The 27,779-nt window shown below is 54.9% G+C and overlaps 1 protein-coding gene across 7 annotated transcripts in view; it reads left to right on the top strand.

Annotated features, from left to right (window-relative positions):
- The window catches only part of PEBP4 (phosphatidylethanolamine binding protein 4), an 85,197-nt gene that overhangs the window by 12,558 nt on the left and 44,860 nt on the right, over positions 1–27,779 (top strand). For all 7 annotated transcript variants that reach the window (XM_064472763.1, XM_064472761.1, XM_064472762.1 and 4 more), the window contains exons 2-4: positions 322–397; positions 1,283–1,428; positions 2,953–3,085. In XM_064472763.1, coding sequence (XP_064328833.1) covers positions 1,289–1,428; positions 2,953–3,085 — 273 coding nt within the window. In that variant the 5' untranslated portion in view covers positions 322–397; positions 1,283–1,288. The remainder of the gene's footprint in view (positions 1–321; positions 398–1,282; positions 1,429–2,952; positions 3,086–27,779) is intronic.

Here is a 27,779-nt window from a genome sequence, read left to right on the forward strand (position 1 = left end):
CAGTATGTGTTGTAATACCTATTCCCAACTGACAGTGGGGTTTTTTTTTGCATATGCCTCATCCAGAACGGATTAGGCAACGGAGAAGACAGGCTAGTGCAAATAAATGTTTGGGTCGCATCCTTTCTAATTATCTGGGAAGCTGTCAGTGCAGTGGGGGGGTTGGAGCCAGGTGAGGACCCAAAGCTGATGGGTCAGTTGAAAAAGGTTGCTGTGGGATGGATGGGATGAAAACCCATTGCCTGTTTTTGTGCCCCTTTAGGGGATGGGCTGCCCCTTCCCTGGGCTGTGTTTCATTCCCAGTCCCTTCTTCCCTTCCAGGGAAACCATCTCCGTGGCAACCTCAAACATCCAGGCTCTCCCTCGGAGCTGCTCACCCATTCCCAGGACGTGGTGGGTAAGTGCCTTGGCAGGGCCAGCCGTGGTGGCCCTGGCCCCTGGGTCCATCAGGCACCTCGACGCTGCTTGGGGAGGCAAGGGCTGGCATTGGGCTTGGCAGGGGTGTTGGGTATATAAACCTCATACCCCGGCTCCCCGCATCCTTGAGGCTTGGCTTGTGCTTTGTACAGACTTACAAACGGGTGGCCGTGGCTGTCCTTGTGTGGGAAAAGCTCTGCCCGGGCTCTGGAGGGGGGTGCCTGGGTTCGAGGCAAACCCTTGTTGCTGTTCCCCTGCAGATGCTGTGCCTGGGGTCAGGGATGTGTTGGTCAGTGTGTCACAGCTGGTTGTGCATCCATTGGTGATGGTCTTGGTTAGACCATGACCAAGCTTGATACCAATTTTTCATCTTTTCCATCGTGTTAGAGTCCTGGGGAGAGCAGCAGGGCCAGCACCCAGAGGCAGGGACTCTGTCCCCTCTCGGTGCTGCCTGGGCTTGTGAGCGCGGTGGTCGCCGCGGAGGTGATCGTAGCTGTGCCGATCTGCCCAGCTTGTGAGGCCATACGTGTGCATCTCTGGTGCTCTGCGGGAGGGTGGCAATGTGCCTGCCTTGTGGGTGGGCAGAAATGGGTCCTCTAAGACGTGGGGCCTTGCTGCAAGCCTGCTGGGGGCTCGGCGTCTCCTGGCACGGGGCAGCAGCAGGAAACACAGTTAATTTCTGGCATAATTGGGATTAACAATGTGGAAGTGGGGGGCGGGAAAGATGTGTGAGGATGGGTGTGCTTTCCCTGGAGCTGGCTTCTGGTGGGGCTGAGCCAGAGCACGGTGGGTGGGGATGCTGTGGCAGTGCTGGGTCACAGCTCTGCCCGTGGGACTGACCCTCTCTGGCTCTCGCTCCCCACAGGGCAGGATGAAGCTGCTGGGTGCTGTGTTGCTGGCTGCCAGCCTGCTTGTCACTGCGTCCTGGGGGGAGCAGCACCCCTGGCCGGATGAGCCTTCGCAGACCTGCTTCTTCCAGATGCTCAGCAGCGTGGACAGCGAGTTCTGCAGGTGAGTGACTCCCTGGTGTCTCGAAACTGCAGCAGCCCTGGGCATCCAGTCGTGTGCCGCCCTTGCGTGTCACCTCCTGGGACAGTTAATTCCAGTATCCCCTTTGCCAGGGCTATAAATATTGGTTGCTTTCTTCCTTTTGCCAGGAATCTGGGCCAGAGCGAAGCAGAGCAGTGCCGGCTGCACTGTGCAGCTCTTGTTTTATGCAAGCTGAGATCTTGGTGTCTCTGGTCACCTCGAGTTGTTCCTTGGTCTGTTTTCTAGAGGCTTTTAAAGCAACTTACAGCATCAGAGATGACAAAGTTTTTTTCTGCGGAAAGATTCAGACGGAGGAGGCTACTTCTGGGGAAGGAATGTGCTAGAACAGGTCATCCCCCAGACCTCAAAGCCTGTCCTGTAGAGATGTTAATGCATGAGGTGTGGGCATGGGAAGAGGAGGAAGCCTGGGGAGCTTCTCCTGGAGCTGCAGACAGGCAGTTAGCTGAAAAGCAACTGAATGCACCCCTTTATCGAGAGTTTTGGTATCAAATGTCCTTGGCTTAAATTCTTGTTGCCTGTGGGTTGCTGTAGTAGGGGGCAGGGCTGGGCAAGCAGTGGCACACATGTGCCCCTTGCCTTTGGGGGCTTCTTAATATCCCACATTACTGGGAGCTCCTGCATCAGAAACACCCTTTCTGCTACTTTTCAGTTAACCCAAATGCTCTCTAAATACGAGCAACTTAAGCTTCTAGATTAAGGCAAGCAGAGACTTCACTCAGGCCCAGCTTCCTCCCACAAACCTTGAGTAAAAGCACTTTGCTTTGAACTCTCAGCCTCCTTTGTGCCAGCCCCGTGCCGTTGTGGTGTTTGCTCAGCAGCCTCTCGGGCTGCAGGATTTAAGGGCCTCCCCTTGCAAGGGTCATGTTGGTACCGGCTAATCTTCAGGGTGGCCTTGAGACTCGCTATCTGCGTGCTGCGGTGACCTGACAGCTTGCTCCAGCGGCCCCTTTTGGTTAGATACCGCAGAAGGGGAAAGCACTTCGTGCAGAAGTTGGAGATGTCTGGCCTGTTATTGCATTATCAGTACCTAAAATACAGAGGAGGCTTGTCCCTGCTTTTGTATTGCAAGCAGGAGAAGGGAGCTCAGAGTTCAAATGGCTTGTCTGAGGCCAAGGGGGAGCGAGGGTAGCTTTGCTGTCCTGCTCTCCGTCTTCAAGCCTTAGATTAACCCATATGGGCTATGATTTTAAAGACTGTTCCCAGTAGTTTCCATAATCTAAGGTGTGCTGAGCCATAATGAATGTTTAAAGTCTTGCTGTTGCTTGGGAGAGGGAGCAGACCCCATGGTTATGTTACGGCATGGCAGGGTGCTTATCCCGGTGCACAAGGTGCCCAGCACCTTTGGTGACAGCGGGTTGGATCCTGCATCTCCCACCCGCCCTTGCACCCGTAGCTCAAGGCTGGCTGGGAAATGTCACTAATTCCCATCCCCTGCATGGGTGGGGTCTTGCCCTACATGTTCTTCTCTCCTTCTTTCCTCCCCAGAGGAGACTTAGAAATTATCTACCCAGAGCTGGGCGACGTGGGCTGCACGTACATCCCCAAGTGCCACCGGTACCGACAGCGGATCAGCAGGGAGTGGGGCAGCCCCCGTGTTCGCTACCCCTGGGCTGAGAAGGTAAGTCCCGAGTCGCTCGCAGGCAGCTGCCCTTGCTCCGTGCTCCTCTGTGTTAATTATAAGGTGTAGCCAGATCACAGGGGAGGCATTTGCTGGGAAAGGATTGCTTAAACACACGCACGTTCGTACTTTGAGCTTGGCCGTGGCACCCTGGAGCTGGGCGAGGTGGGGACACCCAGTGCTTGTGCTTTGGGTGCTGGGGACGGCCCGGGCACGGTTCACCTTGTGCCTCTGCACCACTGTCCTGTGGCCAAAGTGCCGTCGGCCGCTTGGGTTGTGCCTGTTAAACTTGTGCCTGAAATCAGGGTGACTTTTAAAGCTTTGTCCTGTGTTTTCCCCATTGCTTCAGGGTTTTGGTTTGAGGCTGAGCTGTGGGTAAACTTAAGTTTTTGCTGTAATGTAGCAAAACTTGCATGCATAGATATTATTTTTTTTTGCAATTGCTTGCAAACTTTTGAAAGCAAACATGTGCTTTGGCTGGGTATTTACCTCCCTCGCTGGTGCCCGGAAAAACCAGGTTAATTTTCTCAGCCCCCGGGGCTGTAGGATTTGTAATGCGGGGTTGGGGTGTGCTGGTGGGTACCGGGGGCGGGACACGGGGACCCCCGTCCCTGCTCGGAGCTCCCCCCTCCGGGGCTGCTGTTCCCTCCCGCCGCCGCCAGGTGGCAGCATTGAACTTCTCGAGCCTGGGAAGCCCAACTGGGAGCACTGGGAGCCGCTGGGTCCCTCCTGGGTGCTGCACCCCTGCTGCGGGGGGGATGCCCTGGGCAGGGGAGGAGGAGGGGGGAGCAGTGAGCCGTTGTGTGGGTCTCTGCTGGGTGTTGAGGTGGCACCCTGCCCCCCCCCCCCCCCCCAGTGTCCCCGGTGACCTGCCCAGCTTGGGGACCCCACAGCCGGTCAGAGGGTGCGCTGGCATCGGTTTGCAGAGGAGACCTCATCCCCCAAACCCCCGGTGCACCCCGCTAGCTGCCATGTGCGGGTTCCCCGTCATTAGCTCCAACTCCGGCAGCTGTGGACGCTTCAGCCGTAGCTAATAAGGGAGAAACTTGGCTCTTGTGCGTCTTGGCTTTACCTTGAAGTGTTAAGAATCAGTTTTTCTGGCTGCTTCATCGCAGTCTGGAAAGTCTCTTCCCCCTGCTGATCACATGGTTTGAAGTATAACTTTCCCTTAAAGATGTCTGATTCTTCCAAAAAAAAAAAAATAATCCTCCCTGGCAGAGGATGCTGTATGTAAAACCATCCATCACTCGTGCATCGCTTTCCAGCAGTTTGAAGTTTCCCAAGGATGTAGGCAGTTGCTTTTCTTCTTTATTTTTGTCCTGGAAAGCAAACTACGGCAGGGAGAAGGGAAGGGACTTGGCTGTGGCGATGCAGGTGGATGCTGCTCCAGTAAACGATGCTGCTGGCTGTGGGGAGGATTTGGGGGATAAGCAGAGCCAGACCCTTGCCTGGCTGTGCCGGGGGATGCAGGCTTTATGTCTGTGAACCTGAAAACAAGAGTTAGGTGAGTGAACCTGCTCAGGCTGGGCTTCGGAGCTGGCTGCGTGCGTCACTCGTGCACATTTATGTTGGGATGGGATGTCAGCTGTGGCACTGGGGGTGGGCAGGTCCCCCGAGAGCCCGCCGCAGAGGGCTGGTGGCTCCCGCTGGCATCGGGACTGGCTGATGGCTCGTCTCTGCTGGCAGATTTGGCACCGCTTCCTTCCAAGACAACTCGGCACATCTTGCGCTGAGGCGGCATCTGAGGACACGGGCCCTGCTGCTTCCCTTGGTTTGCATTTATTCTCTCCTCTGGCCTTAGCCAGAAACACATCCCCAGCTCCGCACGGCCGGGAGCCTTCCAGCGCTTGCAGGGTGCAAATGGGGGGTTAATTTTGGGCAAGGGGCTGGATGGCCTTAAACTGGTTGCAGAGAACTGACTCTGAATTGCTTCAAGTTTTCTCTACAGGAGTATATATTTTTTTCTTATACCTGAACCTGTAAGGATGCTTTGGGATAACATTTTTCCCCCAAAATATAATTGCCCTAAAATGAGTGGGACAAGAGTTGCCTCATCCTGTGCCAGGGCCAAAGTGTGCACAGGCAGCGGGGTTGCTTTTTATGGCTCATGATGGGATTTCTAAGGTTGGGGAACTTGTGGGTTTTCTATTCCCAAGTGAGAATGGGAAACCTCACTTTGCTAAAGTTATCTCCATCTATACGAGATGCTTCTCGGCGTGGCGGGGTGCTACAGCCCTGCCGAGGCTCGGTGATCTCGTGGCTGGACTGGTGAGAAATGGGCCGGGTAAAGGACCGGCTACGCTTTTTTCCGTCAAAATCAGCGGCAGAAAAACTCAGGGTTGGAGTATGAAAACTTGTGTAGGAAGTGTCTGCTTTCTGTGGAACACTTTGTCTCTTCAAGAAAAACAACCTCCAAAAAAGCCAAATGCGGAGTGTTTGTTTTTATCTCTGGAAATATTTATCGGCCTTCTGAGGGGGGGGGTATGGGACACTTCCCATCCTTGTTCCAGATCGGGGTAACAGCTCCGGTGGGGGCCACGTGTCACCCTGCCTGAGCCGAAGGTCTCTGCTCACAGCCTTGATGTGCCTTGATGCTCCTCGGTGAAGGCGATGTCAATGTGTTTGTGGGTGAAGGACCTCAAAAAGGGGTGGCATCTTGCAAAGCTGAGCTCTGATAGGCGTCGGCCGCTGCTTGGATGGGGGGATTTGAACACATCATCTTATGTGTGTTTACAGGGTTTACATATGCTGGTGCATATCCAGTTCAGACACCGGGGCATTGCAGCCCGGCAGCCAGCCTTATCAAACATTACTTTTACTTCCCAAAAGACCCATTTTTGATAACTTTGGTGTGACTAAGGCAGCTGTTACATCAGGCTGCTGTCTCTGCGAGCAGCACACTCAGGCAAAGGAATAAGATGCATTGCCAGATGCAGGAGGCCTGTTCTGATGGTTCAGGTACCCTGGAAACCCTTTAACTGCTGGGCACAGATATAGCGTGCATGGCTGGGGCACGTGGGAAGCGCCTGTCCCGCAGCCCTGTGCTGGAGCAGAGCAGCCAGTGGGTCCGTCCTGGTGTTGCAGAGGGTCTGGGTGGGTGTGAGATGCAGCCCTGTGATGCTGGGGATGCTCAGTCCTTGCTGGGAGACCCCTCGGAGCGTCGGGTAACTTGCTCCGCAGGCATCCCGTGCAGCCTTTGGGTACTGATGCACAGATGTGAAATGGAGCAAACGCTAAACGCAGCCACTAAAGTGTGTGTCAGCATCCTCCTGAAAACCCCTGGCAGAGGAGCTGCTGCCAGGCCCTTTCCCAGGCCAAGGAGGGAGCAGGAGCAGAGCGGAGGCCATCTGGATAGATGGGAAATGCTCCCTCCTTGTCCTGCCTCAATATTGCTTTGCTCAACCAAAAATAAATTGGAAAAGAAAATTGGACATTACATCAATTTGGGGCAAGTTTATAAATTCTGCAGCTAAGCAATCCCAATAGAAAATGATAGATCGCCGGCGAGCATGCGGCCCCTGCCGTGATGTATAGTCGCATTAGCCGAAACGCCATGTTACATGATTCTGTTTTATTACCACTGTTGGTGGCAGACAGAAAAACAGATTACACTTGAGATCAAATCGATAGGAACTTTATTTACTGGCCTTTTAAAAACATATTTCTGCACTTTATAAAAACATACGGTAGATGCTATTGATAGAACTTGTCTGCTTGTTAAAAAGCAATTTACCCGCCGTGATGTTCTCAAGCTGCAGTTTACGGCACTACCTTTTACCTGCTCTTCCAGATTTGTTTTCGTCGCAGGGTTTGACGACTTCCTTAGAAGTTTCTTTGGGCTGTGCTGTTGTTCCTTTAAGGTGTGGGGAAGGGGTAGGACTTGCTTTCTGGCCGAGGAGCCAGATGTCTCGGAAATAAAGTGCTTTCCTACAGGGTTCCTACCCCAAACTGAAATATTTTTTTAAGCTTAAACTGTCTTTGCAAGAACCTTCTTCTGTCCAAACCAGCCTGAGAAGGCAACTTGGGCATCTGTGAGCTAGAACTTCTTTCTGTAGATGTACAGATCACCACCTTTCTGCTCTTTCAAGGATTGTACATTTTTGTAGTACCACTTCCATGGCAGAATGAGCTGGAACTGAAAAGGCAGCTGGAAAAGCCCCCCGAGCCGGGCCCACCGTGGGATGATGCCCTCACGGGTTGCATCAGCAGTGGCTCCGTGTGCTCTCTGTGCCTAAACCTGTACCAGCACCCTGGGGTGCTGCTCTGGGGCTGGAGGGCTGTGGTGATGCCCTGCTGTGGCACCGGGGATCACAGCATGCCCGGGGTGAAGGGCAGGAGAATGAGCCTCTCCCCAGAGCTTGGGTCGTGCCTGGAGTCCGTGGCTAAGCCCACTTGCTCCTTATGTCTCAGCCTTGGCCCTGACTGTCCTCCTTTTGTGAACGCTTGGTGGCTGGGTTGGGAAGGGCCCTGATTTATAAAGGTTTCTGTGCTCTGGGGTCTGGGGCCCATTATTTGGAAAATTACTTGTATGGGGAAATTCATTAGTTTTTAACAAAAGGCAGAGAAGGTCTGCTTAATCTCCTAATTGGGATGTGCTCTAGTTGTGTCAGGCAGTGATTTGCAGCTGGCAAAGAGGGGGCTTTTGAGTGGTGCTCAGGTTAAATTCAAGTCTCATTAAAGAAGATGGTTTTAAGCAGAAGATTCCTGACAGTTTGTGTATCCTCGTTGGCTCGTGGAACTGTCTGGGGTTAAGGAGCCACCAGTGTGTTTTTTCTCTCAATCCTGCCTGTGCTGCTTAAAAAAAAAACACAATGGCCCAACATTCCTTCCTGATGCTGTCAGCCAGATTTTATGGGGATTAGCCCAAGCCCCTGGTGATGAACCCCTCCCTTTTGCCCTGCTGGAGCTGATGCTGGTTTGGGTTCCCATGCCCTGGGACCATGCCGTGGCATACCAGCATCCCTGACTTCAGAGGGCTGCCAGCCCTGCGGCTCCCCGGCGCCTGGGACCATCCCGGCTTTGCAGAGCTTTTGAGCGGAGGGGTTGGTGAGAGGCCTGCGAGCTACCAAAGTGCCTCTTTGTGGGCTTAAGTGTGGGGCGTTGAAGCAAAAAAAAAAAAAAAAAACAAAATCTGTGCGCCGCAGGCCCTTCTGTGCCACATCAGCCCTTGTCCTCTGCTGACCCACTCCCAGGCAGGACCACGCAGGGTCTGGCACGCTGCAAACGCCTCTGCTTCGGTGGAGGTTTGCATGGCAGAGCTGGTTCGGCTCGCGACCCCCCTCGCGCACCTCTGAGCAAAGCACTGCTTTACTTTCCGTGCCTCCTGGGGAGCAGGAGCGCTTCCCGGGAGAGCATCCTTGGTGGAAAACACCGGAGAAGTGCGGGCTGTTATTCCAGGACGGGCCCTTGCCCCACCGGAGGGGACCGATGGGGCAGCGGGTGCCACACGCAATGACGGCCTCTTTCCATGAGCAATCTTGGCAGAATTGTCACTTCCCATCTGTCTCATTACCTACACGTTTGCTGGACGTTTAACCACCCTGGACAAATAATGTTCCCCTTTGGGCAGAAGGATGGGCTTCGGAGATGGCAAGAACCTACAGGTCATCAAGTCTGCTCTCCTCATCGCTTCGGTGTCGGCACCCACGCGTGCGCAGGACAGGCACTTGTGCCTATTTCAACAGCAAAATGTTTGAAGCAGCTGCTGATTTTACTTTGATCCCTGTAAACACTATACAGTAATCAAAGTTTAAGCTGCTTTGGATGAAATAATTGCTTAACAATCATATAAGACAAAGTGATTCAACAAATGACAATTAGGACTTGTGATATACAGAACAGATGCATTCAGTGTACCATATTATAATGTGCTAATACAAGATTGACAGCACAATAATAGGAGAGAACAGCCACTCAGCCTATAATTCGAAACCAAATGTGAGGCTGTCCACAGAGCTCAAATCCTAACAGGCTGTAAAATTAGAGGTAAGAAGGCACAAGGTTCACAAAGACTCATTAGCAGGTTGGCTGCGAATTTCCAAGGGTGGGGGGGAAATTTCCTGCTGGAGAATTACTTGTAGGCTGCAATGCAAGGAGGCAGGGGCAAACCTCGACCTCCTCGCGTCTACGTGTTGGGAAGTGAATAACCTATATCTCCCCGGTCTCAAATGGGCTGTAGCTGCTGCTGTTCCCTGTTAACAGCCAGGTTTTGGGACAGGGGCTTGCTCCTGGGCCGTGGCAGCATCCGTGTCCTGGTGCCAGGCGGTCGGACGCATCAGATAGCGTTACTGTACAGCACGGATACATGAACCAGACAATGGTGTTAAGGACCAAATGAAATTAAGACTGATATGAGCACGGAGGTCTAATAGGCGCTCCCCGTAGGAGTTGGGCACTTCCCAAGCCCTAAATGATACTGATGGGTGACAGGGGCACCCTTTAGCCCTGTCCATGGCAATTAAGGCAGCTGGCTTGTGCTTGCTCTTCTCTTTGGGTACATCAAGAGATGGGGACGTGCGCAGGAGTGGAGGCTGTCAATCTCTCGCGCCCTGCGTGAGCGGGGAGCATGCCAGCACGTGCAGAGGCAGAGGCTGGGGTCCGCGCTCTCCAAACCACCCCGCGGGCTGGATGCACCGTGCGATGTGCTGCGTGTGCCGCGCTCTCCTTCTAGAGCTGCTTTGGAGCCAAAGAGATCAAAGGAGCTAATATTTTCAGCTCTGGTGACAAAACAGACTTCAGCTCATCTTGTACTTTACACACACCATGCACTTATTCCACTAACGTATAATTTTATCATATTTTATTATTAAATAAACATGCCAGAAAATATACTTTTTTGTGTGTGGGGGAGGATGAAAAGGTTTAGTAATTAAAACTTCTATCCATCAATGCTTAACTCCAAGAGATAATTGTGTTGCTTCTGCAGATGTATACTTTGTGTTGAATCACCCAGTTTTGTGTTAAAATTGGAGCCGGCGCTTGTGTGTGTGCGCGGAGCCGGGACGTGCCCTGGGCTGTACGGGGTTCCCGAGGGCATGTCCTGGGCAGCGGGTGATCGTGCAATGGCCAAGGAGTCCGGAATTCAGCTTTTCATCTCTTGCGATGCTTGTTTATTGCACGGGCAAGTCCCTGCCATCACAGGGCACCTTTGTAACCGCTTGGATTTTCATCTGAAAGCAGTGATGCACCTGTCAGGTGGCTCCGTCATAAAGAAATAGAGGGTTTTTTCTTATCATTTTTTTATTTTAAAGCCAAACCGCACTATAGAAGCAGATGAATCTATTGAAAATAACCTAATTTTTTGTTTTCTTGCCCTACGTTTGGGATTTTCCCGGGGTGCTCTGGGTGCCGGCCGCAGGCTGCGCTGTCCTGCGATGTGTGCCGGCGTGGGTGTTGGGCACTTGGGGTTTAAGAGCCTTTGTTGGGGTGACGCTAGAGAAAAGGCCACAAAGCTCAGCCCTCCCCTCATTTAAAACTCCCTACCCATTTTATTTTTTGAGGACACCCTTAGGAAGCGCTGCCCCCACAAAATGTGGAGCCGGATGCTAAAGCCCGTCTGGGGTTTCAAAGTCAGATTCAACACTGCGGTCGATGGCAGATCAATGAGCCCCGAGGCGAGGTGTCACACTTACTGCATCTCCTGCCGGCCCCAGGACCTGCCTTGACTTTTTCAAAAGAAATTAGCTGCATTTTGGGTGGGCAGGAGGGTTTATAGCAGGAGGCAGGTTCCTCCAGATGCTCCTGGCACTTGTGCCTTGTAAATTGAATTTGTGGCGTCTGAAATAATGTTTAATTAGGGGAGTGGGCTGGGTATGGCTACCCTGCACCCTTGCCAGTTCCCCTGCACCCTCCCCAGCTCCTCTGCGTGCTGCTGGCACTGACTCCGTGGTGGGTTGGTACCCAAAGGGGAAAACATCCCTCCTGCTGCTGCACCTCGCCAGCTGCAACAAGGAGCAAACCCAGCTGGACGGGAGCACTGTGCAAAGCCAGGCACGCTCCTGCCCCTGCTCTCAGCTCCGGCCTTGGACCTTGTTGGGGCTGGGAAAGGCTCCGGGACCAGACCTGGCAGCGGGTCGGGGGTACTGGGGAGGGGTCTCTGCTCCATCGCCCTGCCCGCTGCAGGCGGGTGTTGCCCTCCCTGCTCTTTGCAGAGGGGTCTGGGTGTAGCCGGTCTCTCGTGGGTCTCACTGGGATGTGGTGAGTTGCTGAGCTCATGGATGGAAAAGCCTTGAAGTGCTGCCTGCTGGTGGCTTTGATCCAGGAGGAGGGGGAGAGCCAGGAGGGAAGTGCTGTACAGGAGAGGTGTTCACCCATAAAACACACCCTGACCCTGCTGCGCTGCCAGAGCCCTCCCACGGGACTTCCCGAGCCTCTCCCGTCCCCACTCCAGCATCTGGGGTGGCTCAAGCCTGCCCTGGGCTCAGTTTTGGCACCTGAGGGTATTGATGCCTTTCAGCAGATCAAGGAGCAGCCCTTGCGAGGTCCCTTTTCCGCAGGGAAACCCGCTCTGTCCTGCTTTCCCGCTCCGGCCGTGTTTCCCAAGCATCGCCTCCCACTCGGGGTGGCATCCCGGGGAGCGCAGCCTCGCCGCCGGGCTCTGAGCCGGAGCATCTGGAGAAGCCAACTCCGTGAGCCTTCCTCCCCTGCAGCATCTTCCCCGGTGCCTCCCCGTCAGCACAGGAGCCTTTTCCACAGATGAGTAATTCTTCCCAATTTGGGGGCTCCTTCCTGCGCTGTAACAACCCCCCGAGCTCGCCTGCCTTTTTCCAGCTGCCAATCTACGGCAGAAATTTCCCCCCTTTTCCTGGCGGAGGGGAGGGGACGGGGGATCTCGGTTATACAAGCTGGAGTTGGGGCGACTATTTTGGATCCCTCCTTCCTGCCTCCAAATTGCAGCTTCGAATGTGACAAGTTACAAAACACTTGAGTCATTTCTCTCTCTCGCGCGCGCTGCCTTTTCCCCCACACGGAGAAGCTTGTTCGGGTTTGGGTTGTTTTATAGGGGGGGAAAAAAAAAAAAAAGAAAATAAATGGGGGGGAGGGAAGGCGGCTCCCTGCCTTCCCCCCAGCCAGGGCGGCTGCGTGCAGCCCACACGCAGGGTAACTCTGAGCGCTGTTTATGTAAGCTGCTCATGTTCTGCTGAGCTGCAGCGAGAGCTGTTGTCAATTCAGAGGAAAGCCCACGTCTGCCCACGTAGGATCTCCCGAGCAGGGTTGTGTAACGGGGAACCAGGCAGCCGCGCTGCGCCGGGGGGCTGCCGAGCGATGCCGGGGCCGGGGGGCCTTGGGAGGTCCCGCTCGGGGGGTATCTTGGATGTTTGGGGGTAAAAGGTGCAGGAAAAAGGGGTGTGAAAAAGTCCATCTGCTCTGATGTGCTGCAGGGAGAGGAGGCAGCTCGGTGCCCGCTGCTGCCTCTCCCGAGGGGTTCGGGGATGCTCGGGAGGTCCTGCCCGGGGCTGGCACCGTGGGTCGGCACGTGTGCGAGCGTCCGAGCGCGCACGGCCTGTTTTAAACTGATCGAGTCACCGGGTGACTTCCAGCACCTCCGTTTCTCGGGGTCCTGGAAGCAAAGGGACTTTTCTGGCAGACGAGATTGGATGCCAGACTCGAGCAAAATATTTGCCGCGTCTCCAGAGCCTCTCGATGGAGGGGGTGGCCCGATCCTGAGCGCACCCGGAGCTCGCGGGGCCGGCGCGCTGCCCTCTCCGGGAGGTGACCCAAGTGGCAATAGCCACTGTCACCAGTGGGTTTGCACCGACGGCCTTAATATCCGGGGGGGGGGTTTCGCATCCACCGCTACAAAAAGGCTCCGCATACCCCTGTACGAGGAGGGGGCCGTGCATTATCATTTCAATGGTTCTTTACATAAATACCAAAGAATAAGAAAAGCTGGTGGCTTGTGTTGCTCCCAGCCTCTGAGAAACACTATCTCGGTTATCGGATTTGAGTTCTTTGCAGCGTTACATTTTTATACATATTTATTCATGCAGAACAGAGGCGCGGAGCGAGTCGCCCTGCCACGGGGCTGCTGGGTGCGCTGCTATACATAAGAATGCACCTTCATTTACATCCGCGCTACTTCCCCACAATTGAACTATGTGGGTTATTTTTGTTCCTCATGTGTTTTGGCTTTTTTTTTTCCTTAAATGTGGGGGAAGGGGAGGAGGAAAAAAAAAAGCCAAACCTCTAAATTCACCTTTTTTACTTCTATTAACATTCCCCCTCCTGAATTTTTATAAGCCATAGCAATAAGGCACATGAGTGTGCTCCTCTGGAGGGGAGAGACGAGGCCCGGGGATGAGGGGGAGGAATGTGTTTTGGGGCAAAGAGTAAGTTTATAACTATTTTTCTCTTAACTGGAGCAGTTAGCTGCACTGCAAGCCATTCATCTTCTGATTTAATAACTCATTCTTCCTGCACGGAGATGGGCTATTATATTCCTGGATATTGCTTTTCTTGGTATCAGGTATCAGAGACGAATCCACATTTTCTAATAAAATAAATTTTCATTGTAATTGAAATAATCATTTTCTGCTCCTTGCCTTTCCCCTTTATTTTGGGTTCCAGAGCTCTCCTTCCCCCAGGTCTCTCCTGCTGGCCTGGCATTTATTTATTTCCCTTCCCAAGGGACGGTTTCGGTGCTGGCAATACAAACTCTCTCGTTTTCCCCTGTCCTGGGAGTGCTCGTGTGATGGGAGATATGCTGCCGTTTCCCTTTGGGCTCCCTCTAATCAAATAATAAATCGGATTTTATATTATATATAGCATATTTTGCATCTGGGGAGTCTCCCCTGGTGCAGAGGCTGATGCACAGTCGGGGTACCGCGGGGTACCAACCAGCTCAGAGGCTTTTTGTGACCGTTTCACCCTCAGCTGACACTTTATTAGCAGCAGCTCATCCCCTGGAGCAAGCGTTTCCCCGTGCAGCGGCTTGTGCCCAAGGTCCCTTCTCCCTCTGGGGTGTGATGAGTTTGCAGGGCCTCGAGGAAGGGGCAGGGCAGGCAGGTCCCGGTGCGGCGGGTGCATTTGTGGTCACGGAGGGTTTTCTGGGAGCAGAGGGAGCTCTCGGCTCGCGGCTCTGCCGCTTCCCGCGCCGCCTCGCCGGGGTTAATATCCTTAAACAAAACTTCTCCCTTTCATGTTTTCCTCGCCTGACTGTCTCTTAACTAATCATTTGATCTCAGCATCTCCGCGAGAAGGTTCAGAGCCTGATCAGAAATTAATGGGAAGGAGGAATTAAGCAGCGGATCAAAGTGGCTGCGTCGCGGGCTGCGGTTCGGAGCTGAAAGCAGGGGTGGCCGGCAGGGCGATGGGTGTCGTGGTGGCGGGGGGGGGGGACGGACACGGGGGACACTCGGGGACAGCGACTCTTGGTGCTCTTGGTGTGGCAGAGCCCCGGTGCTGCAGCAGAGAAGCAGCAAGCTGCGACCCCCATGCCAAGGGTCTCTGCACCGCTGCAAGCAGCCATCGCCCTCGCGCCAGGCCTGCTGTCGGTGCGCCGGGGGGCTCGTAGCCGTCTCCAGAGGTTTCCCCACGTTTGAGGATGCTGCAGGCAGCCGCGCTCCCCGCAGCGCCAGAGCCCACGTACGTGCGACAGGAATTCCCTCATTAAACAAATATTTGGCGAGTGGGAGGAGGAGGGGAGGCGGCAGCGCTGCCGAGCCCCCCGCAATGCTGCAGCCCCCCGTGATGCTGCCCAGCTCTTACCCAGGCAAAGGGCAGCTGGGAGGGTGATACCAGAGCGAAATGAACCTGGGGCTGGGGGCACAGCGTTGTACCCGCCAGGTTTGCAAAAGCAGAGCTTTTCTCCTCTAAAACTCTTGTAATTCTCACTACACTGCGTGGACCCGACTGCTTTTTTTTGGGGCGAGGTGGGAGTGGGGGGCACACGCCGGCCCCGTGGGTGGGGATTCGGTTGCTGCTCGGGGCTTTGCCCCCAGCTTGTTCTGCAGCTGCTGGGCTCCATCCCTCCCTCCGGGAACCGCTGCTCCCGGGAGATCTCCCTCTGCGTGGGGAGGCAGGTCGCACGCAGGCAATGGATTTGACAGATTTCTTCCAGCTGGAGTGAAAAGCCTGGGAATTTGGGTGGAAATCTGGCTGCGAGGGAGGAGCAGTGCTCTTGGCATTTGGGGAGCAGATCAATTTGGCTGGTGTCACTGGCTGCTCCTGGCCACCTCTGGGCTTGCTGGACTGATGCTCTGAGTTCAGCCTCTCCTGGACCATCTGTGAGATGAGCCAGTCCGGGCTCAGCTGCCAGCAGAGGGGGGAGACTGGAGCTGACCCGAGCACCAGGAGCTGGAGCCCTGCCAGCCTGGCACCTTTCCCCATTGAAAAGGGAATGAAAGGTTGGAAAATAGTAACTTTTTCCACCTTTTGCTCTTTTCTTGCTGGAGCATCACCGCAGGTGCCACTCGCTGCTGTTTGGTGGCAGGGACCTGCCGGGGCCGAAGGGGAGATGCTCCCAGGAAGGTGTTCCTGGAGCACATCATGTGCAAAGCCACTCCGGCCCCTGCAATGACCACAGCCTGCACACACTTGATTTTTCCAGCAAAGATGAAGTAATCAGGAGAAGGATACATGCAGGTGGAGAGGTGCGGGGGATTCCTGCGGGACCCCTGCCCAGGCGGTGTGACCCACATCCCCACCGGGGAACCAGCAGCAGCTGTGCTTGGGGTTTGAGCCCCGACAGACGCCGCCTTTCCAGGAAAATGCTTTATCAAATCTCAGCCTTGAGTCCTTTAATTATCTGCATCCAGGGTATAAATTGCAGAAGCACTTAAGGGCTGTTCTTAGCAAGGCCCTGAGGCCACCGGGCAGGGCTGTGGCCGGGGTGCTGAGCGAACGGCTCCTGCTTTCGTGGTGCCCCTCTCCTTTGCACACCCAGCTGTGTTTTAGCACATGCACACGCTGGTATGTAAAAAAAAAAATCTCCTCCAGGAGGGAAACGTGCAATTAAAATACCACCACCACACACACACACACACACACACACACACAAAAACAACCCGTGGCAGTCTCCAAACAGTGAATTAAATAAGGATGAAAGGCAAATGCTAGCTCTGGCAAAACCCTAGGAAAGGAGCCATCAGCTATCCGCATCGTCCTGGGATTTCAAACCACGCCAATGAAATTTGGCCGCTTCATTTCATTCACTGTCAATCAGCGTCGCTGCTACTGATGCTTCCTCCTCTTTTTATATCCCCCGTTTCTTTTGGCGATGCCCAGAGCTCAGTTGTATCCCAGCCAGGCAGCCCTCATCACCAAGCGATTAAATCATCGTTAAAAAAAAAAAAAAAAAAAGAAAAGGAGAGACGTCGCTTCTCAGACATAATAGTAAAAAGGGGGCGGCGGTGGGGGGGGGGGACGACGGCTCCGGGTCTATTTCTGCTCTGATATGTCCTGGCGCCGATAGCGTGCGTTCCCCAGCCGCCGCGCGATGCCGAGCCGAGCCAGCAGTTCACCTGCTGCAGATGGCAAAACGCGATGTGCAGAGAGGCCTCTCGCGCCCTACTGGGTTTTCCGTGAGGTCCCAAAGCCCCCAGCCCCGGGGACCGGTCCTGCTGCAGTGCTGGACCCTGCCCTGCCACGGCCTCGCTGGGCCCCCCGTGGGCTTCGTCCCTGCATGGAGCAATTGGGATGCCGGGAAACATGGCCTGTCGTGCCCGGTCCCTGAGCATCCTGACCCCTGAGCATCCCGGCCTCTGAGCATCCCTGCCCCGTGCCTTTCACGAAGGCAGCTGCCTCCCAGCCTCTAAAATCTAGTGCTTTAATAACGGAGCTCTTGGGCTATAAAGGGACTGTGGAGAGAGGGGGGAAATAATTGTGCGATTGGGGGTTATCAGTTCGCAGAGTGTTTCCTGCCCTGGATTTGGCCATCCCCAGAATAAAACTGAGTGATTAAGGTAGGGCTGCCTTAAAAAAATGTGCCTAAAAGCCTGTCCCTGGAGACTACGCACCGGTGGGCTGTGACCGTGCCAGCCCTGCTGTGGCCGAAAGTCCCCGAACCCCTTTTTTCATGCAGGTGTTTGCAGCAACAACGTGGCCCTGGTTTTGCAGCGAGCCTGAGCACATGCCGTGCTGCTGCGTGCACCGCGCTCTGGCGGAGGTTTCGTCTGAGTCCTGGGCTGTTGGAAACACCCAACAGGTTGCTTTTATTTATTTTAAGGGTTTTCTGTTTGAACGCGATGCTCTAGGAAATCCTGCCCGGCTTGTGACATCCCTGGGGCTGCTCCTGCCGCCTCGGCGCAGGCGGACACAACACCTGGCTCTGCCCCTGGGAGCAGCCCGGGTGGCAAAGTTGGGCTCGGATCCCAGCTTTTCCCACACGGGAAAAAGAAACAAAACAAAACCTCAGGGTGTGAATGCAAAACCTGACGTCCCAGGGAACCATCCCTGGGATGCACAGCCAGGGTGGGGGGCGATGGATCGGGGCGGGGGGGGGTTGTTTGTCTGGGAAATAGCATTAAAAATAAGTTGTGTAGCGCTGGCACGGCCGCCGAGCGGGGCAGCAAAGGGCTGGGCCAGCGACTGCTTTTTAATTTCAGAAATGTCACTGAGTCACGAATGACTCATAATTATAATGGGAGACATTTCCAACCCGGTGCATGACTCGGAGACGTCTTCCAGGGATATTAGAGCTGTTTGTAAAAGCCAGGCCTTGCCCTGGCGCTCTCCCCCGCTCCCCGGCTGGTTTGTGTGTGTGTGTGTCCCCCTCCTTGCCAAGGTGACAGCCCATCTCGCGGTGACAGCGCGGATGCGGTCGCCCCACCGGGCTGAGGATGCTCGTCCGTGTCCGGCGGGAGCAGGGGGACGCATTAATGCTCCCCATCAGGTGGCAGGTGTCTATTAAAGTGACTCCCATCACCGCTGCCTCTGGCCTGCCCTTGACTCGGGGCCGCCCCGGCAGCCGGCTCCGTGTCGGCGGCGTAACCTCAGCGCCGGGGCTGCCGGGGTATCGGGAGGCGGCGGCGTGGCCCTCCCTGGGGCTGCGCTTGCTCCTGCTGCTCTGCCTCTTGGGGAGAGGCGGTTCATCCCCCTTTCCCATCATTTTGGGTGCAAAAGGTGGCTTTGCGGGTTTTTGACGGTTGCAGCTCTGTGCCGTGCAGAGCGGCGGCGGGCAGCGCCGGGGGGGAGGATTTCTGTATCTGAGCATCGTCTGGGTTATCCCTTTCTCTGCCGCCGTTTCCCCCTCTTCCCAAGCAGGGAAGTTGTCTCTCCCGTTCCTGGTGTGCTGGGAGGGGGATAGCTCTGGGGTCGGGTCCCCGGGCAGCGCGTCCTCGAGCGCGGGTGGGTGGGTGCTGCGGTGGGCACCCAGGGGGGACGCCTCCCCCTCGGAGCTGCTCAGCACCTGGCTCTTCCCACGGCTCACCTTAGCAGACAGCCCAGCGCTATGCCTCCAGACCCGATTAATTAAGCAGGATTGGTATGAACTAAATAAGGGAAGCGATTGATCCAGTCAGACCAGTTCCGAGCTCCCAGGGTGACTGGTGTGGGTCTGTGCCAGCATCGTCCCCAGTGCAATGCCCGGGAGCCGGGCTCGAGGAGCTGTGCGGTTCCCTCCTTGCTGGAAATACTTTCTCACCAAATAGCATTAAATATTCCTGAGCTGTGAACGTCTTGGACTGATTTTATTTTCCATAAATAAACTTGTTGGGAGATATTTGGAGATGGGCCTAAGCTGCAGAGCTTGGACTGGATCCCAAATCTCGCTGCTGTTTGGGCTCGAGGGGTTGGTTCAGGATTGTTTCGAGCTTTATTTCGGTTTTAAGGGTTTGAGATTAAATAGCTGCCCTCAAATGGGACTCTCTCGGTGCTTCTCCAAGCTCCCCGGTCCCCCGAAGAGCTGCTGATGGGCAGAGAGGGGCTGACAGGCAACCCCTCACCGCCGGGCACGGGCTATAGGGTTGTATCTATACAGGCTGCTATAGGGGCTGGGGTTTTCACACACGGCTGCCACCGCTGGGTGTTTCCAGCACGGCCAGCTGGTCGCTGTACCTTTCTTTAAGAGGTACTAAACCCCCGTTGCTTGGGCTGGGACCGCAGATGCTCGATGTTTTAGGCAGCTGCCTGCACCGGCACCGCGTGTTTGTGGGGTGCAAACCCCTCCTCGTCGCGCTTGCGAGGTACCCCTCGCCCCACCGCTCCTAGCTGGCGACGTCTCCGGCCTGTCACAGCTTCTTGCTGGAAGTTTTCCAGATTGGGCAAAGGAAGGGGAGGGAAAAAAAAAAAAAAGAAAGAACGCTGTTTATTTATTTTTAAATGGGGAAATTAAGTAGGAGGGGTGTAAGGATGTGTTTGCAAACCCACTCCCTGCGCGGCGCGTCCCGGGGAGGCTGGATCCATGGGGCAAGAAGGTGAGGGTTTAATTCCCTTCCCTTACCGGCGGGGCCGAGCGCTTTCTGCTTGTCTAACATGTGCCTGATTAATTATGACAAGTACAGGATTGCTCTTTTGGTGAGCGCACATGCTCCCCGAACCCCATGCGGCCCCTCACCCTCAGCTTCCCTTCTTTTCACTCAATTTTCAGGTTTATGCCGAGCGCAGCCATGGGAAGAGGAGTCTAATCTGACCCGTAAACTCTGTCACATCCTCATTAATTTGGCCATGTCTCCCCTGCTAGCCTAAGGGAACCGTCACATTTTTAACGAGGCTCCGAGGCGGCCGTCACGGCGACAGCTTCATTTTGACAGCTGCGACGGGAAAGGTGCAACGTCAGGTTTTGCGGCAGCCGCCGGGGCTCCCGGTGCCGTTGCCCGCAGGTCCACGCGCAGGATTTGGCCCTCGCCGTGCAAGCTCAAGCAGCTCCGTGCAGGGCATGTCATTTCGGCTTTGTTTCACCAGGGATGCGGCCGCTGCTCCCAGTTTTGCTGGTGATTTAAAGCTGAGCCGGGCACAGACCCGGGAGCGGAGGGATGCTGCTGGCCTTCCATCGATGCTGCGGGGTCGGCGCCGGCATCCCGGCGTGGGGCACGTCCGAGCCCTTGGGAGAGCCCTGGGGTTTGGCACCGTGGCTCAACACGAGCTGCCCTGGGCAATTCTACTTTCCCTCCCCCATTATTCCTAAATTTAAACATTTTATAACAAAATCCCATGGCGGGGTCCCCTTCCCCAGGACTGTTCCCTGCTGGGGGGTCAGAGGCTGCGTCCGTCAGCGGTTCTGTGTTCAGGGCGACGATCGGTTGCGGTTTTGTGCAAGGGCAGCAGCTGATCCAGAGGGATCTTGCTCCATCCTGGGAGCTCTTCTAGCCTATTCTAATGCAAATGCGCATTAGCTGATAATCTGAATGTTGAGTGCATTATTTCACCCCCAGATGAGCTGCTGTACGGCAAATTTTTTTTTTGCTCTCAGTATATTGAACCGAAAAAAAATCCCCACCCCTACCACAAAGAAACCCACCTTGGAATTACGTTTTATCGCCAGAAATCAGTGCAGGAAGCACACTTCTCTCTTTCCCTCGCACACCCTGAAATAAATGAAGAAATACGACCTGATGACACCCTCTAACAGCTTTATCGCATGTGCACGATAATTGCATCACCAAACGTTTGTATTGCAATTAAAGCGAGAAGGCAATAAACCATGAGAAATCAATTAAAGGAGGATCCCGGCTGCGGGAGCAGCATCCCATCCTCCCGCCTGTCCTGCTAAGGCGCCGTAAGGCCCAACCATCCTGCTTCATCCTTCCCCCCCTTAAAAAACACAGCAGGGCTCGACCCCCTCAAGGTGGGGCTGAACACGGTGTTGCTTTTCCTCTCTCCAAATTTCCCAAGCGCTGGAGCGTCGCTGCCAGCTCCGCGCCGCCGCGCTGGGGCATCGCTGCCCGGCGTTGAAGGCGGTAGTTTTGGGGAGCTGAGGGTTTGCCCCGGGCGCTGCCAGGACGGGGAGCAGAGGCAGCACCCCTGTTCCCGCACGACGGTGGGATCTGGGATCGGTTTTAGGGCTCGGACCTGCGGCAGGTTGGGTGGGTTGCTGAAAGCTGTCGGCTCCTGCCAGGGCACGAATGGAAACATGCAGGAAATGTGCATTATTTAAAGCAGGATTCAGGCTTTTGGCTATAAGCAAGCAAGGGAGCTCCTGCTGCGGGAATCCAGCCCCGTGCAAACGCTGCTACCAGCAGCTGAGGCTTTGCTTAGTGCTGCTGCTGCCGCTGCAGGCTCCTCCGGCCCCTCAGCATCTGCCCTTGTACCTTCCCAAGACCCTCTCTCGCTCCTGGACCAGCTTTTTGCTCAGTCCGTCACCCCAAATAAGAGGGGCTTGGCTGCAAGATGCCAGCCCACCCCCCCCCCAGTCCCACTTGAGCCGGCATGCAAAGGGCGCTTTGCCCACCGAGATGCGTTTCCCCCCGTGTGCTGCGCTCTTTGAAAAAAAGAAAAAAGGTGATAAACCCACCAAAACAAACCCTTCCCCTGCACGTGCGGCTCCTTCCCCCGGGAGAGACTGAAAGAGAGACTGAACCGCACGTGACAGATGTTAATCGCATCATTTAATGCACTCCTGGAAGGCGCTTGGATACAAGGGCTGGGTAGGAACCCGTACGGAGGAGAATAGACTATTGTCTCTTGTATCCGCCAGCACCCATGGAAGAACTGATAACCCTGGGTTTTACATGAAGATGCAAACCGCAGCTCCTAAATTGGGGAGTTTTCTAATGTACGCGTGGTTAATACGCCCATTTCAACACAAATAAATTTCAAAAAAGCATAAAACCCACGTTTGTCTTGTCCGCAGCTCCCCAAAGGGCTGTTTGGTCTTGGGGGAGATACAGGAGAGGGGAAAATAGCGATGGAGGGATCACACCGGATTCACACCCGAGCGTCGCTGTGCCAGACACCTTCTGCGCGGCCTGGGAAATAATGAAAAACCATCAAATATTGGTCGTAGGTTGGAGAAGGGCTATTTGCCACGCGGGGCTGGCGGCAGCAGGGAATTGCGCTTCCGAGGCAGAAGCAGCATCCCGCGGGCCGGCTCCCTGATTGAATTCCCCCTCGGTGACCCGGGAAGGTAATTGCAGCGAAGCGGAGCCCGGGCAGATCGCACCCGCCGTGGAAATCAGCATCTCCATCCATCACCCGACCTGGGAAGAAATTGAGGCAAGATGACTAAAGGTCCATAAAAGTAGCAAACTTATTGACTAATAGATTTCTTAGTCATGAAGTCCCCGTGCTCCATATGTACCGAAATCAAAGCAATTATGGATTTAAATGAAGCTGGAATCCGTGGTGCAGAAAATGCTTGGTTTAGCTAAGATTGGCCAGAGGTGAATGACCTGTAAAACCCCTGGTAATGAAAGCTCTTCACAGCTTGCAGTGTTTCACTGGATGGTAATTGCTGCAGTCTGTGATATGGATCTGGCTGTGTTAATGATGCACTGTTCCTTTTCATAGGACTCATTTAAGCTTCCCATTTTTCAGGGATTTCAAAGCAACAAGGCATCGTGGAAATTAACACATTAACGTGGACGTTTTCTCACTTGGAGTATTTAAAATATTATTTAAAGCTTTCCACCGGTATCGATTAACAAAGTGATGGGGGCTGGGAGCCTTGGGAGAGGGTGGCTGGTGCCTCCGTGTGCTGGAGACAAATGGAGTGCGACGCGGGCGTTCATCGCTCCCGGTTGGGCTACGTCGATACGATTTGTATTTTATTTAGCATGACAAGATGGATATATTAGAACAAAACATACATTAGGAAAGAGGAAAAAAAAAAAAAAGGGATTTTGGATGGGAATAAAAATCCTATTAACTTCCAAATGAAAACCACATCCAAGGGAGAGAGTTGGCTTCTCTTCTTAGTTTATTATTAAATATTTTACTAGGGAGGGAAGTTCTGAGCTGAGCATCTTTTCCCTCCTGTTCCTGGCAAGAGCGGTTTGCGTAGCGGGGAGGGTTATTTCTTGGTCGTTTTGCCAAAGCAGTTTCTGGGTTTAGATCAACAGGTGGTGATGGTGCATCAGGGGTGGGGGAGAGGCCCCGGCTCCACTTTTGGATACTTGGGAGCAGCAAATTCAAAATGCTAGGGGTGAATCGCAGAGGGTAAATGGATGCAGTGGGTGGGCTGGTGTTTCACCCCCGGGGATGGAGACGGGCAGAGCAGCTCCCGCCACTCCTGAAATGCTTTTATTTTTCCCCAAATGGGGAGGAGAGCTCATCTTCCCTCCCAGCCCTTGCAATCTCCGCGGCCGAGGCACCAGCCCGGCTCCCAGGGGGCTCCGGGTTTAATTTCTTTCGGTGACCCTGGGGGCTGCTGCAGCCTGACCCCGATGCCGGAGGGGAGGCGAGGTCGGAGTGAAGGAGCAGAGGGGACCGGCAGCAAATGATAAGAAGCTTGGGGCACTTAAGAGTTTGAACAATACGGAAATGGCATTTCCAGTTAACTTAATCACCGCACCAGGTCCTGCTGAATATAAGCGCCGAGATTCAATTACCGTCCCCGCGAGCGCGGTCCCTGGGGAGCAGCGTGTCACCGGCCCCCCCCGCAGCCGCTGGCTGCCGCTGCCGCCCCCCCCGGGACCCCCGTCCTCCCGCACGGCCTTGGGGGCGGCCGTGGGTCCCTGCGGGCACGCCTGCGGCCGGCGAGCGGGGTCGTGGCTGGCGGCGAGGGGTCGAGGCGTATTCAGGAATGATAAATAAGGAGGCTTCTGGGCGCTTGCAGGAATATGAACTTATTCTGCTGTTATTCCTGTAAGGTGCCAGGCCGGTGATTTCCCTTCTGGAGCCGGGGAAACGGAGGCAGCGGCGCGATGTGGTGACCGTGGAGGGTGTGTTGTACCTGCTCGGCATCATCCTGCGCCTCCCCCTTTGCGCAGGGGTGAGCGTCGGCCCAAACGAGGGCATGGGACTGAGTGGGGCAGCTCCCGCACCCGGCGCTGAGCCGCTTTACCGGCTGCCAACACCCTGCACAGCCCCGTCCGTTTCCCAGAGGTTTCTAAGGCTGGTCCCGGCAGAGGAGGGGATGGGAGAGGTGGTGGCGAGGAGCCGGGGAGGCACCACCCGTCCCTGTGCGCCACGGGGCGCGACGAGCCCCGACGCATCCTTGCAAAGGCCGTGGGGACGTCCGCTGTGGCAATGGCCACGTTGCTAAACGGGGGGTAATTACCAGCTCAGCTGCCTTTCCTACAGCCAGGCTCTGTCCTCGTCCCCAAATCCTCCTGCCTCTTCTCCCTCTCTCCGTGGCTGGGTTGGTGGTGGGACACGTGTGCCGGGTGTTTGGCACCATCCGCAGCCTTGAGCCCTGGCAGGGAGGCGAGATTGTAATAGTGGGATAATCCACTTTTGCTGAAGCTGCCTGTGAAATGGTTCTTTATTTTAATAGCGAAAAATCTAATCCAGAAAATAAGAAAACACTCATTATTTAATTTTCCCCAGTATTTTTGTGTGCTCGTGGGATTTTAATAATATTAATTATTATTCAATTTGCACTTTGGCAATTCGTTTGTGCTGAGCTATTATTTTATCAGAAAGACAGCAATGCTCAGTCCGTTTTTGCAAGAGCATCCATCCCGCCGGCCTCCAGCCCTTCCCCCCGGGTACCCATCCATCTCCCCATCCCACCCAGGCTTCCTCCCGGGGACCCATCCATCTCCCCGTCCCAAGCAGCCTGACATCTCCGTGTTGTCTTCCTCCTCCTTTCTTTTCTTTTCTTTTCAATCTCTGACTGCTAGCCCCTAAAGGTCAATCCGTTGCACGTGTCGCCGGGTGCTGTTTGCCTGTACTGGTGGGAAGAGCCGAGCAAAGGGCTGCCGGGATGGTCAGCTCGGAGTCACAAAGCGGAGAGGCTGCTCCCTCCCGGGTGCCCCTGGCGCAGGAGCATCCCTGCACCCCATCTCCATCCGAGCATCCCTCCATCCCCCTCCATCCCTGCCAGCCGCAGCCCCACTTCCCCAGATAATGAGAGCGAGTTTAAAAAACTTAAAGCCTCTTCCTGCACGCTGGTGACTGACACAAATGGAGTTCATATTTAATCATCTGTTAACTCGTTGTCTATTATAGCTCTTTAATAGCACCATAGATATTCTTAATGAAGCATGATTTAAGGTATTTACAGCTCTAGGACCGACAGACATCACTCACAGTGTGCAGGTAATGAGGCGTAAAACAGCTCTGGAAACCGTAAAAATGGGAGAGAGAGAGCGAGGCGGGAGAGAAAGCAGGCGAGGAGTTAGGAGCTGAATTGTTCCAGGGTTTGTTTTAAAATGTTTAGGCATTTAAAGTCATTTCAGCTTTCCCGAGGTGTCTGGTAGCACAGAGTTCAGCAGTTCCCGCTGCTGGTAACCCCTGCCTTGCCACGGAGGGGTCTGGCCCCACAATGCTCCCAGGCTGGGGCAGCTGCACGGATGGGTGGGAGGGGGGAAAAAGCCCTCTGAGGGTCCCCGTGGAGCGTGCGGGTGCATCAGCAGGGGCCCGGCGATGGCCCAGAGCAGAGCCTGCATTTTTTTTGGTGCATTTGCCCCCACGGGTGCTGTCTGCTTTGCCCACCCGGTGGCACGGCCACCGTGACCCCTTTGCTTATGGTGGGGAGACGATGGCCCTCTCCTTTGCTCGTTTGCAAATGTCACCCTGTGCAATCTTTTTTTGGTGGTTTTTTTTTTTCCCCCCCTGGAAAAAAAAAAAACCTGAAAAAAACCCACCCAAACCCAAGCCAAGATTCGGAAAATAATTTGTGACGGAGATGCCATTTTGCATCAAAATATTTTGTAGAAAATGTCAAATGTCACCAATCCATGTGTCCCTCCGCGTGATAGTAATTGGCCTGGAAGGCTGCGCTCTGCCACCGTGGCCGCTCGCCGCCTCCTCCTCCTCCTCCTCCTCGCACACCGCTCGGGAAATGTGTCGCTTCCCCCGAGTTCATCCCCGGCTCCCCTGCCTTCGGCTGCCGGCCTCGGCGTCCCCGGCCCAGGGACGAGCACGCAGCCCTCATTAGCTCGCCCCGAAGCCGTGCCGCCCAAACGGCAATAATCAGCTGCTGGGATGGAGCAACAGCTCGGCAGGCGGCTTGGGGGGGTTCTTGGGGGTTTAATTCCCTTTTTTGCTGGTGTTTTTTTTTGGGTTTCTCTTCTGGCTGGGAGACGGGCGGCGGCGGGGCTGAAATGTGCCACCCCATTCCCCTGACGTTCGGCGTCTGGCAGCCAGCTTGGAGGTGGTGATGATGATGGTGATGTAGCTAAACCTCAATTTTTGGGAAACCCAGCGAGGTGCCTGCACCGGCGTCTCTGAGCGAGGAAGCACAGCCTGTTGCTCTCCTTCCTCCCCAAAAATGATCCAGAGGTGCAGCCCCCGCCACAGCCGCCTCTTGAAAACTTGTATTTACAGCATCATGGACCCCCTGGAAGATTTATCCCACTTTCTGCTTGATTATGTTAAGCGTGTAACACACCCATTGCAGTTTCAGTGCAAGGAGCCAGTTTATTCTACCACGGGGGCAAAACAAACTCTTCTCCTTTCATGGCAAATAACCCGTTCCTTAAAGCATCCCAAGACCTTAATCTGGGAACAAACATTTAACGCTCTTGCTTTAACGATCCTGGATTAATCAATTCTTATTAGAACATCAGGCTGCATAAATATTTGGCTGGCTTAGCTGCGGCGAGCCCCGGGGGAGAGCGACGGGAAGGGGGGAGTTGCAGAGTGTTAGAAAGTCAATGAAGTTCCCTTCGGCAGCGCAGGGCTCGGGGGGAGCCCAGACCCGCGGCCGGGGGAGTTGGGCCAAGCGTTCGGTGCCGCTTGTCCCCTTGGGCAAGTCCTGCAGAGTAGGGTTAATATCCCTGACCTATTTTTGCGAGGGGAAAAGAGCAGGGAAGTGGAGAGGTGCTGCTTTAAAATAAGAAGGCAAAATCCTGCTGCGCTCTGCGGCTCTTTCCCAAAGCCACAATAACGCACTCGGTTGCAAACAATTTTTTGCCTGCCTCACCCCCCCCGTGCTGTTAGCCACCGAAGAAGGAGCTAGAATTTCTCTTTGGCGAAGCATCAGCAGCAGAATTGCTAACTATGTGCCCGTTATAGAAACTTTTTAGTACTGGGGACAAGCCAAGAAAAAAACCCAGATTGACTCTCAGCTCTCAGCTGGTGCTCGCAGCGCTTCCACCTCGCAGGAGGAGCGGCACCGCTCTGACTCTTGCACCGGTGGGACGCAGGCTGGAGCCCTCAAGCCATGGCCCGGGAGAGCCGGGATGATGTTTCCCAGGACGCTGGGCACCCTTGCCCACCTCCCTGCCCATCCAGGAGCCCCCGCCCTGCTCTGGCAGGTCGCTTCGGGTATATTTAGGTTTCCTGGTTTGCAGTTGCATAAACCGAGCTCTCCCCTGGCGGTCGCACCGGGGAGCAAGCTCCCCCCCGGGTGCTGCGTGCTCGGGGCGCGTTGCCACATCCCACCTCTGCACCGGAGGGACCGGCCGGCCTCGGGCTACATCGTCTCGTGCCATCAGCCACCCTGAAATCCTTTGCAGAGACATAATATGGGCTATTGCAATGCCGGGCTTCAGCTCTCAGGCGGGCGGAGGGCCTTTTGGCTCAGATACCATCTTAATCTATCGGTGCCCTGGTTTGCTTCTGCAGCAGCTCCCTACCTTGGTAAACGCGTTAGCGGCTGTGAAGGACGTGGGTGGCAATAGGTCAGCTGGAAATCTCACCTACCCCCTCGCACGGCGAGGGGCGGGATGCTACCAGCAGCTTTTGCTGTGAACAGCGTAACAACCCTTGC

Source organism: Phalacrocorax carbo, chromosome 24 (assembly GCF_963921805.1).
Source record: "Phalacrocorax carbo chromosome 24, bPhaCar2.1, whole genome shotgun sequence".
Lineage (NCBI taxonomy): Eukaryota > Metazoa > Chordata > Aves > Suliformes > Phalacrocoracidae > Phalacrocorax > Phalacrocorax carbo.